This window comes from Protobothrops mucrosquamatus, unplaced genomic scaffold (assembly GCF_001527695.2).
Source record: "Protobothrops mucrosquamatus isolate PMUCROS unplaced genomic scaffold, P.Mucros_1.0 scaffold_45, whole genome shotgun sequence".
Classification (NCBI taxonomy): domain Eukaryota; kingdom Metazoa; phylum Chordata; class Lepidosauria; order Squamata; family Viperidae; genus Protobothrops; species Protobothrops mucrosquamatus.
The window spans coordinates 468,826-484,074 of record NW_015386121.1 but is presented as its reverse complement, the minus strand read 5'-3'; the positions used below and the strand labels follow the sequence as shown (position 1 = coordinate 484,074).

The 15,249-nt window shown below is 36.5% G+C and overlaps 1 protein-coding gene across 1 annotated transcript in view; it reads left to right on the top strand.

Moving 5' to 3' along the window:
- PCSK2 (proprotein convertase subtilisin/kexin type 2) overlaps nucleotides 1-15,249 on the top strand; it is a 100,377-nt gene that overhangs the window by 13,132 nt on the left and 71,996 nt on the right. The window contains exon 2 of the mRNA XM_015811039.1: nucleotides 6,335-6,439. Coding sequence (XP_015666525.1) covers nucleotides 6,335-6,439 — 105 coding nt within the window. The remainder of the gene's footprint in view (nucleotides 1-6,334; nucleotides 6,440-15,249) is intronic.

Below are 15,249 nucleotides of genomic sequence, written 5' to 3'. Positions count from 1 at the left end.
TATATATATATATATATATATATATATATATATATATATATATATATATATATATATATATATATATATATATATATAATCTAAATGTGTTTACTTCTAAATAAGCCTCCATATGTTTTGGCTTTTTATGAGTAATTAAAATGTATCATAAAGCGTCATTCACTTCAAATTGCCTTTCAGGATTTTGGTGTAAATCAGCCCTGAAAAATCTAAAACCTGAGATAAACAGTTCCTGTTTGATTGACATAACTAACTGAGCCATTAACCACCAATTTCTAAAGTGCGCATTTTAATTAGATTTTAATGGCTTGCCTTCCTTAAGAAAGAGTAATCAATGCCACTGAAACTGGAACAATTTAGACTTTCAAATCATTCTTCATGAATCTTTGGGTTGATGTTCAGGAACATTTTTCAAGCTGTAAACAGGATCAGACAATTTGAACCATTTGCTTGCCAAGAAAGACTCTGCCAAACCATTCGAAAATCAAGTGGGAGAAAGGTTGGCCAGATAGCTAAACCTGTGCCCTCCCTTTGTGAAAAACCTGTAGACAAAAAGTGAAGCAGTTTTGAAAGAATGGGCAAAGCCTTCCTTGTCTAGTTTTCTTTGCACAAACTACTGAACCTGACTTTTGGCCTGCTTGAAAATATGGTCAGCTTAGCCATTTTGGCATGGAAATAGGACATTGGATTCAGAAGTATCCAACTGGAGAAAGTATCAAAGAAATCAAGATAGTGGCTGCAACTTTGTGACTTAAGCCCTTCCCGTTTTCAATGTGTGGTGCACACACTTGACACATGTAGAAAAGGGATGGGGACTTCAATTCCACCTTTCTCATCACCTAACTGAATTTATTTTACTCTCCCTCATGAATGCTCCGGATTGGATTTCATTTTTTTTTCTTTCCTGTTCGTTAGTTAATTGGTCTGATGATCTCTAATAATCTGATGTGGACTATTCCTTAGTAGCTGCAGTCTACCTGGGTATAGTTTTTAGTTTAATATAATTTAAAAAGTTGGGATATTACACTCTTGCCAGGGCAATATATTTTTTTAAATGTGACTCCGTGATATTTATCCACGTATTCATTTATCCTACATATCTGTGAGCAATTTATTTTTAAATTTGTACACTGCCCAGCTCCCAGAGAATCTGGTCAATTTGCAACATATGAAGAAAGGAAAAATAACTTAAAAATAATATTACAATAAAGAGATTAAGCTATACATTAAGTGCCTTCCCAATTTTTCTCCAAGGCTTTGTATTCATAAAGGTAGAATGTTGCAATGTAATGACACCTAAGGTGCAATAAAACTGAATTAAAGAAAATGAATGAATGAATTAATTAAAACACACATGCAACCATACTCGATTTTAACCAGCTAGGCAGAAATCAATAGTAAGAGCTAATTGCCTAATAAGCAGTGCAGTATGTTGACTGGCCTTAGATCTGTTTGACCCTTTTTTAAAAAAAAAATATGCCTGTTCACATTATTTAATTAAGCCTGTTTGTTGGATTTAACACATTGCTAAAGACAGACATAAGTGTATTTTTAAACACTTCTAGTTTAAATCACAAGATATTTAACAGTTTTCAGAGACTCAGCATCATAATAGTTTGTGGAAACAAATAATAGAGTCTTCTGGTATCTTAAAGGGCATCAACTTTATTGCAGATACTGCATAAGCTTTCTTGGATAAGAGTGACTACAATTGAGGCATGAAGTATTATCCTTTTAAGGCATATAGATACACTCTTTCTCTTATGATATAGACATAGCATATAGCATGACATGAAATAAAGTGTAGACCAGGGGTCTAGACCAGGGGTCCTCAAACTTGGCCACTGACTAGCTGGAGAATTCTAGGAGTTGAAGTCTACAAGTCTTAAAGTGGCCAAGTTTGAGGACCCCTGAACTGGAGTGATAATTATATAAAGAAAGCAGCCGGTTATAGAACAATGGCTGACAACGTCAAAGGCAGTCTTGCATTGGTGTTGTGATAACTGGAGGGTCTCGATAAAGAATGGAAACATTAGAAAGACCCCTGTGGCTTTTCAGAGGTACCAAAAAGGACATTTGCCAATGTATTGTTTAAAACTAATCCTTTCACACAGTACAGTACAACCACATTAATCCCTGCCTCCCACATTTCTCATTGTGTAAAAAAGATCAGGAGCATTTCATTCGGAGGTAGCCCAAGTAGGTCACCGTCCTTTTTATTGTCATGATTTGAAAGAAGATTGCAGAATAACGCTGATAAAAATGGAGAGGAGCAGCTAAGACAGACAGATGTGAATTATTCTGAATAAGAAAGTGCACCAAGATGTTCAGCACAGACGAAACTGTTCTGTCAGAGCAGTCTCATGGAAGAATACACATACTTTCTCTCTCAACCTTGTCCGCCTAGCTAAAAGATGTGCGTCAACAGTGTGGGTCCAACAATCCAGCTTTTACTCTTTGAAATGTCAAGAGAGACTAGCCTTAGAAAAGATCTGTTCATCGAACATTTGTCTTGTCCACAAAAAAACGCAAAGCCTGACCTAATTTTGTTTTAATTCTGTTCTTAAATTCTTAGTTGCCCAGAGTCATGAAACTGAGATGGCAGCCACACAAATTAATAAAGAGACAAACAAATGTAACCTAAATACAGGCTAAACACAAAGTTACTTTCTTCCTGTGGATGGTTTTTCAGGGGAATATCTTATAGGGTCACCTTTCATTGATTTGAACATCTGGTATATTCCAAGAATAAATAAAAATTTCCAATTAACACAGCAAAATAACTGATTAATACATTTGTAATTATGAGAAATATTACGAATAATACTTTATTTCCCCAAAGTGTAGAAATTCCAGTGATGCTCTACCTGGGTTTGGTGCTTTTAGAAGGAGATAATTTGGGGCTTATGACACTATTATATGTATGTTTACACCCAAATGTAGATTTTTGAATAGAGGCAGGTCTACTGAGAGAATCCTAGTTGCCTTCTGGGAAACTGAAGTTAATTACTTTCTCAAACATGTGCCCAACCCACTACACTAAAGTTAGCCTGTGAATTCTTGCTTATTTGTTCAAAAGTCATGCTGCTTGGTATTTTGGGAGTCAAAGTTTAGAGAGGGTGAGATTGGGCGTGGGGAGGAGCTGGCATCAAATTTTATGGACTAAAATCCTGTAGATCAGATGCATGGACTTCATTCCAAGACAGAACACACATAACTAGTGCCTCCCAGTAAGATATTGAGAGTTTTCTTCAGGGTGTCAGCAATACAGAAAATATGATGGATTATTTCTCTACCCTTTTATTATGTAATGTACCTGCTTATGCTTGTCAGTCAGGAAGGAACAGTAAGAAATAACTTGAGGGTCCAGTTTTCAAAGGCATCTTGCTGGGTGTGATAAGTGGAATGAAAAAAAAATTCAAATGGATGCCAAGCAGACCTTGCTCTATTGGAGCTGTAAAACATAAGATACTTCCCAAGATTCACATATAATTCCTTTTTAATAGACATAGTAGAAGAATATATAAACCACCAATGGTATAGGAAAATTTATCTGCAACACATTTATAGCCTATATCATAATTTTCCAACCTTTTGGCTTGCCTGGGCCACAATGAGAGAAGAGGAATTGTCTTGGACTGCATATTTATATCCATTACTGATAGTACATATTTTATAACAAACTCCTTTATTTTTTATATTTTTATTATCTTGTGGGGCTGCATTACAAGTTGTCCAGGACCACATGCAGCTTTGACCATGGGTTGCACATGTTTGGTCTACATAAAGCTGTGGGGCTGATAACATTTACAGTCTATATCATGGTTATCCAACCTTTTGGCTTGCCTGGGCCACATTGAGTGAACAGGAATTTTCATATATGTATCTATGTATGTATGTATGTGTATGTATATGTATATGTATATATGTGTGTGTATACATATACATATACATATACATATACATACATACATACATATATATACTATATATATACATATATATATATATATATATATATATAGTAAAAATAACAAATGAATCCGAACACCAGGATAAGAATGTAAACACCACTGTTTAATATACAAAGATACTTAGCTTTTGTCGGCCAAACTGCCGACATCGTCAGAGTATAAAACAAGGATTTGGGAGTTCACTTATATAACTGGCTGCCTTATATAATTGGGCTGGCTCCCAAATCCTTGTTTTATACTCTGACAATATCGGCAGTTTGGCCGATGAAAGCTAAGTATCTTCGTATATTAAACAGTGGTGTTTACATTTTTATCTTGGTGTTCGGATTAATTTGTTATTTGTACATTTGTTATTTTTACTACATGGCTATACCCAGGATTTGCATTTTTAATATAATTAGGGATATATATATGTATGTATGTATGTATGTATATATGTATGTATGTATGTATGTATGTATGTATGTATATATGTATAATTTATGTAATGTACAAGCTTCCTTCCTGGTGTGTGATGATTTAGATATTTAAGAAAGGAAACCTCCTACTATTCTAATAAAAGGGAGAATATGGATACCGCCCATATTCTGTGTCCTGAGCTAAGAAATGTAGAACAGCTTAGCCTTAGACTGAGGCTGGTCTCACCCCTGGATTTCTCCTATTTGTTCACTTTCTCATGCCTCACATCATCCCATCCCTATTCTTTTCTTTTAGGAAGCCAGTGCTTTTCAACACAGTTATTTTATTGTTTAGTCATAAAAAGCTATAATTCATCTATTTCTCTATTCCCCTCCCTCCCCATCCTTATACAATCTACCAAACCTCATTCTTATTCTGTTATTTTGTGCTGATTTTCTCTGCTGCAGTTTCTCAAGACAAATTCATTGATTTATCGTTCTAATGTAGTAGCTTCCCAAATTTATCAGCCTAGATCCTCTCTCCTCTCTGTCTCCCTGTACAAAATATCTTTTAAACAAGTCACTGGGTGGGAGAAATAGAAGTGATACAGATTTATTTCACCCCTCCCTGGTGCCCTTTTCCAAAGCAACCAGTAAGGAAGCATCCATCTACACTGGCAGCTCATGGCTGAAATGATTGTCCAAGGGTTCCACTTAGTAGCAGCAATTTCAAGTTCAATTATAGAAAGTAGCAGGAGTTGCTAACTAATGGACTGATCTTACAAGCAACAGTAATACAATAAGAAGAAGCCTTGCTAATTATGGATAATGATCAACATGTGCCGTTCCTGAATAAGTCCAGATGTTCAACTGGTTCATGGCTTGCATGACAGGAATGCACATCAGCCCTCCAACATGGCATTCTGGAAGCAGAGCTACTAGATGGACAGAAATGGATAGAAAATGTTGGGCTAGAAAAGAGTCACCTGTCTACCATGTGTGTCTCACAGTGGATGAAGAAAGCCAAATGACATCACATGCATTGTAAGATTGTTATGCAGATGACACAAATGATGCCATCTAGAGGAAAATTCATGATGGAATGATGACGTGGTAGATGTGACCTTCTTGTGGTTTATACAAAGACATTTGCTCTTCACTAAGGATTTCTTTTTTGGTCTCCAGAGAGCCATTTAACATGACTATATAGAAGCTTTCCCCAAATTAGTGCCTTCTAGGGCTGAGGAATACTGCTATATAAAGTCCTACTATAGCAGTATAATTTCAACAGTTGTCTGACTAGTCTTTAATATGACTCTAAAATGTGTGCAATTTTATGGACCATTATTCCTTGCTTACCCTTATTTTCCCCTTCTACTTTTAGATCATGAGCAAAATATGCCAATTATGAAATGATTTACTATGGAGATGGAGATGACAATATCAAGCTAACCTTAAATGATCCCTAAAAGAACTAAATAGGATTTAACCTGGTTAGGAATGGGATAGGAAAATACCAGAAATTCCAAGACTGTGGGGTAACTTGAAAAGCTCTTTAAAAAAAATCTGGAAGAAGGCAATGACAAACTATTTCTGAGAAATTATATGGACATGGCAATGAAGTCACAAAGAAATTAGTTCCACTTTAACACGTGATTATCTATTTTATATAGGTGCAAACTACTTTGTTGCCCCAACAATGCACATCTATAGAATTATAGATATTTTGCATTTTAAACTATACATTTTGGTAAATTTACAACATTTACTTTTTCATAATTTTTCATTTTTTTTGTAAATGTAAGCTTGCCAACATTTGTTTTATTTCTTCTTAGGTAATGTCAGATGCTTTCAATGATTGCAAGTTTAGCTACATGAATAGAAAATATACTGTAATTTATTCAATGTGGCTAGCCCAAACATTAAGATTATGATTTCAATGTCATTTTTTTTTTAATTTAGCTTCCCTTTATAGAGGATGGCTACCACTTTTTCCATAATGGTTTAACCAAAAGTCGAAGGCAGAGAAGTCTTCTGCACCAACTTCATTTACAGAACGATCCCAAGGTAAGTGATCCTTTAATGCCATCATTCTTACTATTGTAAAAGTTATACTTCCAACCTGAATGACTTTAAAAGGAGAAAAATAAGTGATGACTCAACATGATGAATGCATGCTGCCTCCAAGACTGAAGTAGGAAACCATTCAGTTTTAATTGCTGGAAGACAAAACTGGAAAAGATATTGGCTTTGTGGCCTATTCTAAGGTTTCTAAAAAGGCATTTGATTGAATGCTGTGGAAACAGGATGCTGGGTTGAAGAGGCCTTTGGTCAAATCCAGAACTTATGTTACTCAGCATTGGTTCCTCCCACTTGGTTTCCAATTGACGAGAACAACTGAGCAATCAAAGCCCTCTGCCTTTTTTTAAAATGCCAACTGCACACATTGCATGCACATAAAAATGAGCACAGCATTTTGAATCCGTAAACATTGCTGGGTTCTTACATGTTAGATATATCGTCAGAAATAGGAAATATCCTGTTCTGTCTGCAATTTCTTATTCCTCTTGGTTTTTTTCCCTCCATAATACAGCTATGCAAAGATTCAGACTCAGCTCCAAAAAGTTGCTTCAGTGTCTCTCAGCATGCAAACATACATCTGTCTGCAATTATTTAAAGCAACCTCTTCTTTGATCAAACTGTTAGAAGGCATGGCTGCTTTAAGGAGTTCCAGATTCCACCATTGTGTCCCTGTGTGCTCTAAAGTGACTTTTGGGCAATGAATCCTAAATACTACCCTAAAAATAAATCTTTCATTATGATTTGATTAGATGAGCTAATTGAGATATGCTATTATATTAAGCCACTAATAATAGAAGAAGTAGGATGATGTTACACTGTGATAGCCACAAGCTGCCCCTCTAGCTTGTGGCTATCACAGTGTAACATCATCCTACTTCTCTGGTTTAGTGATGGTTTTACCTGTTTATATTGGGCTACACACATCCAGATTTTCTTCTCCTGGGGAGGGAAGTTGCACTTTCAAACAAGAATGGGCAGTTTTTCTTCTTGCATGCATTTCCCCCTCCCTCCCTCCCTGGTTATCTTTTGAAATAGTGTTGGTGCCATTTACCTTAAATGGCAGTAATCCATCTCCATTTTGTAAGGCTCGTGAGCAAAGGACATTTTTTTAGCTGTTGGGGATGATGTCACACAGAGAAAATATGGTTCATTTTAATTTTCCCCTGAACTGTTTTGGTTACTGAATTCTCTTGGTAAAAGCTATCTTCCTTTATCCTCACACATCACATCAATGTTTGTCTAAAAAAATGTTTGCTGTAGTGAGTGGCACTCTCCTTTTCCAATTACACAATAACCACTATGATTACACTTGAGACACAAAATTCAGGAATGATCTTCCAATGAAAGTAAAAATGCAAGTGATAGTATTTATTATTCCTTCCTTGTCTTGTAAACCCTTTCCCCAATCATTTGCCCAAAGCAGCTTCTAATGCTAGTCTAGACTTGTAAGATTTACCTCAGCCCTATAAGTAACAGATACTGTGTAGACCTAAAGCTACTTTGATTAGAATAGCTAGAAAAACAGAATCTTCCATGTCTGAATGTACTTCCCTTCCTCCCTCTTTCAACTTCATGTGAACTGGAATGAATATTGCTGCTACTGCTCTCTGAAGGATTTTCCTAAGCCATTCCTTGGTCTATCCTCAAGTCTTATTTATTTGATGGCTACCTTGGCAATGAATCTTCCCTCTGCCCTTCAAAGCTGTTCTCTGTACTTCTTATAATTTCAAATCATCTGAAGTTCAGTGTGTTGAAAATGTTAAGCTGACTTTACCAAAGCTCTAGTTTGAATTCATTTGATTCTTACTTCCTCGCTAATGAGAACATACACTTTCAGCTCAAATGGAAATCTTCAAAATCAATTTCAGATGATCCCACTTTTACTTTTTGTAATGAATTTTCAAAGCAGACTGAAATCAGATTAAGCTTTAGAAAATATAGCTATATCTTTATTGGATCAGCAGCTACTGAGAGGTGGACTTTTTTTATCTTTTGTCTGTATGTTTCTATTACATGAAGTTAAGGAAGACAAAAGCTTGAAATAAAAAATAAGGAACTGCCTAGAATACATTTAGATTGAGGGGTGGATAAATTTCATGAATGTATGCATGCATACAAAATATTCATAGGAGCATTCTGTTCCTAATCTGCTTTACAATATGTTCTTAAGGAAAACGCCACCCACAAAGCTGAAGCTGAGATGGAAAACCAATGAGAATGGAAGATGCACACTCTCACACTACTGTAGTGAGTGAGAAGCAATGGGACTGCAGCCTGAATAATACTCAGTAATACAACTTTGCTAAATGGGAGAGACAGGAGGAGATGATTCTAACCCTGTTATTGTACATGAAAACCATTATTGGAAATAAAAAGCTAACTATCAGCTTGTGTTTCTGTCCCACAATGGAGCTAAAGAAAATGAAAACAAAATACCCCGAGGGTCACAGGTGGCCAAAGAGGTTTCTTAACAAGAATGCAATTTTATGTTCCTCCAAGCCACAGGCTGCCATGCACTCCCAGAACATTCGTGTTTTTGCAATGACTTGGTTTTTCATATTCATCTCTTCCATTTCTTTTTGGGGAAAGCTTTTGAGGAAAGAATCAGATCAGAAGTTTCTAAACACTAAAATATAATATCCAAGAGCTCTAGGAACAGCCCGTAGGATCCTGATGTTTCCTCTCACCATGCATGGGGTGGGAGTTCTACCCTTGGGAAGCTTTTCAGAATGATAATGGAAGGGCCTGCCAATGTCAGAGAAAGCAAAACAAGACCATTTGAATGATGTGTCAGGCATGAGCATTTGTAGGAAACAAGGGACCAAGTGACATTGCTAGCATCATGAGACTGTTGTACAAATGATCCAATATTGCAATTTGCATCAGTTGTAGCTAAGATACACTACATTATTTGTGTCATTTGCAGAATAAACTCATGCAACCTGGGATATCATCATAGGTCTACTGTATGCTTTTAGCATCCATAGCTGTTTTCAGTCCTCTAGACTCGAAGCCCAACAATTTCTCTTAAAGTACCCCTGAAATGGAGGAAAGGGATATATTAGCCTTGGGGCTGATATATAGCTTGTGCATTAATTTTCCTGCCACAATTTATTTTTAAAACACAAACAAAGGGGAAACATGAAAAACAGAAAAGAGAAGAGAGGAGAAATGGGAATGGAGTGGCTCTTTTATCTTGCAATAGTCCAGTGAAGGTTTGAGCATTTGTCTGTTGTAGATTCTTCTCTCCATCCCTTGTTGACCAGGGATCCCCTGTGGCCACACATTTCCTCTGATTTTTCATTAGCTGCTCTCACCAAGCTCTAAATCTGCCTTTTAAGCAGCATTTCAGAGCAGGATGGGTCTTTAAATCTCTCTGTGTTCCAAAATTAGTCACAGCTAGAAGCCAGCAGATTATAATATACTGAATTATAGGTTAAGTGCCAAATACACCGTACATTTCATTTGATTTTGCCTATTCGGGCCAGAACTGCTCTCTAAGTCAGCCGTCTTGAAATTTGTGCCTTCCAGATGTGTTTGGCTGCAGTTCCCCAAATTCCCAGCTGGTAATGGTTGCTGGCATTGCTGACTGAGAATTCTGAAAATTGTAGTAATGCTAACACCCTCATTTAGAAGGGACCAGGTTGAGAAAAGATTTGTGAAACATTTCTGTTGAGGCAGTTACTTATAAATGAAATTGTTTAAATATTGTTCTCATGGAAAAAACAGTCCCAGAATGACTGCATATTCTGAAGGCATTCATTTTATATCATTCCAGATTTTAACCAAATATAAATATTTATTGCACAAATTATAATGTTTCTGGCATTACTTACATATGCTTTCACGGTTTGATTCTCTCCTTCAAACCGCCCTAGGGAGCTCATTATGTTGGTAACAACAAACAAACAGTCGTTGTTTGAAGAAGACCAATATTAAAGAAGTAAAGTATTTTTCTTCTGGATAGTTTAGTAAAATCAAGCTGACTTCCCACAAATTACCATCCATCTCCCCCTGAAAGAACTGGAAGTTCAAATAATAGTAAAATGATAACATAATAGATAGGTACTCTGAATCTACATGATGTATGTATGTGGACAAGAGTAAAATAGAGGCAGAGACAAAACTATCCATGAGTGAATAATTAGAATAAACAAAGTGCTAAGCAATCTATGAGCTTTAAGGCATTGTGTAAAAAATTCCAATAATCCAATTCTTCTTGCCTTTCTTTTGATTTTGTCACTGTTCCGAACTATTGAAATCCAGAAGAACTGGCTTGCAAAACAACAGGTGACCAATAGGTGGCAGTAAAGAACAACTTCTCTGCATCCTGTTTCTACCATCTGATGGCCATCTGTATTTCTACAGCCTAAATTGGTAATTCCAATTGAAGTAGTGGCATGTAGATTTCTTCAAGCCACACAAACATTGGAAACTGATTTCAGTAAAGAAAGGCAATATTTCTCCCAAAATAGCTCTCGGCTTCCTGGCAAATACACTATGTAGAAAACACACAAATACATGAGTTCATCACTTATTTTTCAGATTAAGATGGCTCCAGTATAGGCTCCCATGGAGAAGTCTTCTGTTCTGCACTATTAAATAACTGCAAGCTCACAAGTGTTCACTACAGTAAATATGTTTAAAGGATTTTTATAATGTTGTCATGGAAAACAACATCTGTCCCCACGGAATGAGACACAATAAGGAACCTTTTTGAAAGATGAAGATCATTCAAGATCCAGATTATATGGAAGAAACCCATTTACTAAAAAAAAAAATCATACATAGGCAGAGGCAAGAATCTTATGCACATAGGCAAAACAAATACAGATAAATGTATGTGTGTGTTGGGACTGTGCCTGTTATTTCCTGCCCAACATATTCATGCTCGTAGTTATAGACTGTGGATCTAAAACTATAAATATTTCATGCTATCTGTATGTTTTGTCTTCTCAGACATACTTTACATCACGGGTGTCAAACTCGATCGCATCATGTGATGTATTGTGACGTATCGCAACATTTTTTGCCTTTGCAGAGATGGGGTGGGTGTGGCCTGTATGTGACGCATCCAGCCCGTGGGCTTTACATGATCACCCTCTATGGGCATGCAAGCAGCTGCATAGGCAGGATCTCAAGTCAACAGTAATCTGATGAGACTGTGAGGTGTGATTCCCATTCAGATTCCCTCTTCCAAGTATTCATCTATGAGCATGATTAGAAGTTAGATTCGGTCAAAAGTAAAATTGTATTTCAAATAAGAAAATACATCTCTTCCCCCCCCTTTAATGCAATATATTTCCATTGCCATTAATTGAATGGCTGGCATACTTCTTTTCGTGAAACAGAAAAGACTTCTAATTCAGAAATTTACCTTGACAAAAGCCATAGTTCAGCAGGAAACCCCAGGCCACGGAGTACACTAGGCAAATATATGACAGCAATCTGGGCCTTGTTGAGCCAAGTTCCCCCCTTTTTATTTCCATGTAGAAATAGATATGTCTCTATCTATTAAAACAAAATGAAAAGTGAACTGAAATTAAAACTTCTACATGAATAATACTGAATTTGGTTCACTTCATGTAAAAACATCAAACATTAGAGAAGCTAGATAGTAGTATTCGGGCAGTCTAGTGCTATCCAGTAAATTAACCAGGTTTACTCTTAGCTGCAAGTAATAAACACAAACCAGCTTCCACCACAATTTATGAACAAGGCTAGTCTTTATTAGCCACATATGATAGATCATAGATTTGGCTTCAGCCGACTCTCTAAACTGTAATTTAATTGAAACAGGAATGGAAGCTTCCAGACCACGGGCAGTCTCAGACAGGAATAGAAAAATAGACTTGTGAGTGAACAATTGTTAATGAAGGAAATTAAACTCACTCTCAGAATATTGAATAATAATTTAGCGTCTTTCTTAATGCATTCAAGATGCAAAATTGGGCACACAACCAGGACCTTCTAAGATTATCAGGCTTGCAATGTTAGGTTTTTTAAAAAAAATGCTAGTAAGGTGACAGATCCAACGAGTATCGCCAATTCACAGTGATGAGTTGGAAATCTTATATTTACCCAGTAATGTGTAGAGTTTAAATTGTGCACTGGGGTAGTCACATAAAAGGAGAATTAAACAGCAAAGTAATTGAAATGAATAATAAATAAGAGAGGGGGGAAGCAAATTCAGAAGCAGAAAAGCCTAATTGGCTTGTATAGTTTTGCTTAATACAATGGAATAGCATTTACAGTTAGCATTCTTATCAAATTAAAATGTGTTACATTGTCTCATTAATTATGAGGAGGTAGCACAATTCTTTCATATGGAAATTAAGAGAATTTTGTTACTGGTGGAGTGCTGCTGATTCAGTGTCACTCTTCCCCCACCCATCCCCAACACTCCCATAGTAGATTCTCTTAAGCTTATTCTAATGGTTCTTTGTGACAAGTTCCATCGGTAGTCCTTAAAATGGATTCAAGCTTTGTGAGACAAATGTCTTGCTATAATACCATCTATTTTTCCACAGAGCCTGATGTGAGGTTCAAGGAGTCTCAAAGGATTTATCAGCTGAAAGGGTTATGCTAGATCCTTCACCCTTGCAATGCAGCAACTCACCAAGCCTCATCTATAAACATGTTATTAGCCATGCTTTTCAAAACATAGTATCTGGATTCATCTATCTCAGGGGTCTTCAAACTTGGCCCTTTTATGACTTGTGGACTTCAACTCCCAGGAATTCTGGGAGTTGAAGTCCACAAATCATAAAAGGGCCAAGTCTGAAGATCCCTGATTTACAGTATCTGAATCTGGATTCAGACAAAAACCAAGTCCTGTTGAAGCCTAGTCTTCTTCCTTGTCTTTGAGTGCTGCATAGATAAAGCTTGATGAGGTTCAGAGGTGCTTCTTCCAGAAAGTTGAAGGAAATCCTAGTTGTTTCACCAAAACTTAATTTTGGGATTCTAACTCTCCAAATTCTCTGTCTATAGTCACACTAGGTAGGAGTTACAAAAATCTCCAGTTTGGTGAGAAGAATCCAGAATAAACTTCCTTCTCTTAAACATAGCTAATGAAGGAAAGCCCATCACATCTCTGAGTAATTAATTCCACTATCTCTCATTGATAGGCTGTTTTATTTTCCCCCCTAAAAATGTTCATTCAAAATCTGCCTTCCTAGAATTTAAACACATAATTGTATTCCTTGCATTCTGGAATAAGAAGCAACCGTTGTTGTTTTTTACCTTCTTCTGTACTGTATAACATCTTTTCAGGTATTTGAAAAGTGTTGTTAAATGTTCTTAAACCTTTCTTAAAGCTAAACATACTCAGATCCTTCAATATTTTTCATACATTCCCCCTCCCACCTCACAATTTTTTGAGAGCTCAATTACTGTATTACTCTTCATCGGTGTGAGAAAGGTCTTTTTTTGTGGATCTGATGCAAGTGTGAAAGATCTCTTGTATATATCATGACTCCATCTGGTGGACACCTCTTCAGTCACTCATTGAGGAGCAATTTGATCCTAGCAAGTTTGCGAATTATCTTTGATTCATTTGTCTGGGATGTGTCCTCCCTTCACTTCTAAAAATGAAACTGAGCACTTGCTCAAACACAGGAAGTATTGCCATCAAAGGTTGTTAGCTTAGTCAGTCAATGGGCAAAGTCCCCATGTAAAGAATAAAAACTAAGAGTACGTCTACAACCAGTGGAGAGGGACCACTGCTGTTCTCCCAAAGCACATTGCATTTTCTGGATGGCAAAGACTGTTTTTGGTTATTTTTTTTCCAACTATTAATATTCCAAAATAGCTGCCCAAGAATGGGGAAAAAAGATTTTTAAAGAGGGTTGTATATTCAATATGTAGCTTGAATCCTAAAATAGCCAAATTCAAATTAATTTGCTGTAAAATGAATATTTGTGAAATGAATAAACGTGAAGAAGACAAATGGTATGATCTTAACTCCTCGCAATACTTTTAGAATTGTTTTTGCTTGCATTAATACAAAGCTCAGTACTGAGTGTCGTCTCTTGTGGCATCAGATACAGTGAGAGATTGGTTTTCTGTTTAGCACAATAAGCCGATGAATGAAGCAAGAAAGAAGAGGATCACAAAAGTTGTGCACCTAAGCCCAAACTTACTGTTTTGTTGTCCTGACCTAAATGTATGGGTCCGATTCATGTATTTAATTTCCAGTTCTTTCTCTTGTTCATGAAGTTAAATCCAGCACTTTGTATTGATAAGCAATTTAAATCAGAAATCTTTAGAGAACAAAGTATTGTCCAATATGGCCATGCCCCTTCAGTCTCAAAGCAGTCTAATTAACAGGTAGTTCATAGGTGGGTCATGAAACATACAGAAGAAGAATTGGATTTCTCCCTCCTTTGCAAAAGGCTTAGAATGTATTTTCTCCTTCTACTATACACAATATTAACACTCTGGTCAATTTCACTCTGCCTGAAATTAAAAGTTTATGACAGACCAACCTCTCCAATGTTCTCAACATTTAAAATATCTTCCTATCAATTCTCATGATCCTCTTTTTGAAATTCACTTTGTTGTTGTATTGTGTATTCAAGTTTACTTGCACAAAATTCTTTAGTGTTTCTTAAAGTGTTTCTTAAGATGGTGGGGGGGGGAGAGAGATGGGTTTCAGCTGCACCATCAATGACCAAAACTAACTGTGTAGTTTTGGGTCAATCTCTCTCAGCCGAATTCATCTCAGAGGGTCATTGTTATTGTATGAAGAGAAACCTCCATGTAAGTTTTGCTGACCATCTGGAGGACAGGCAAGA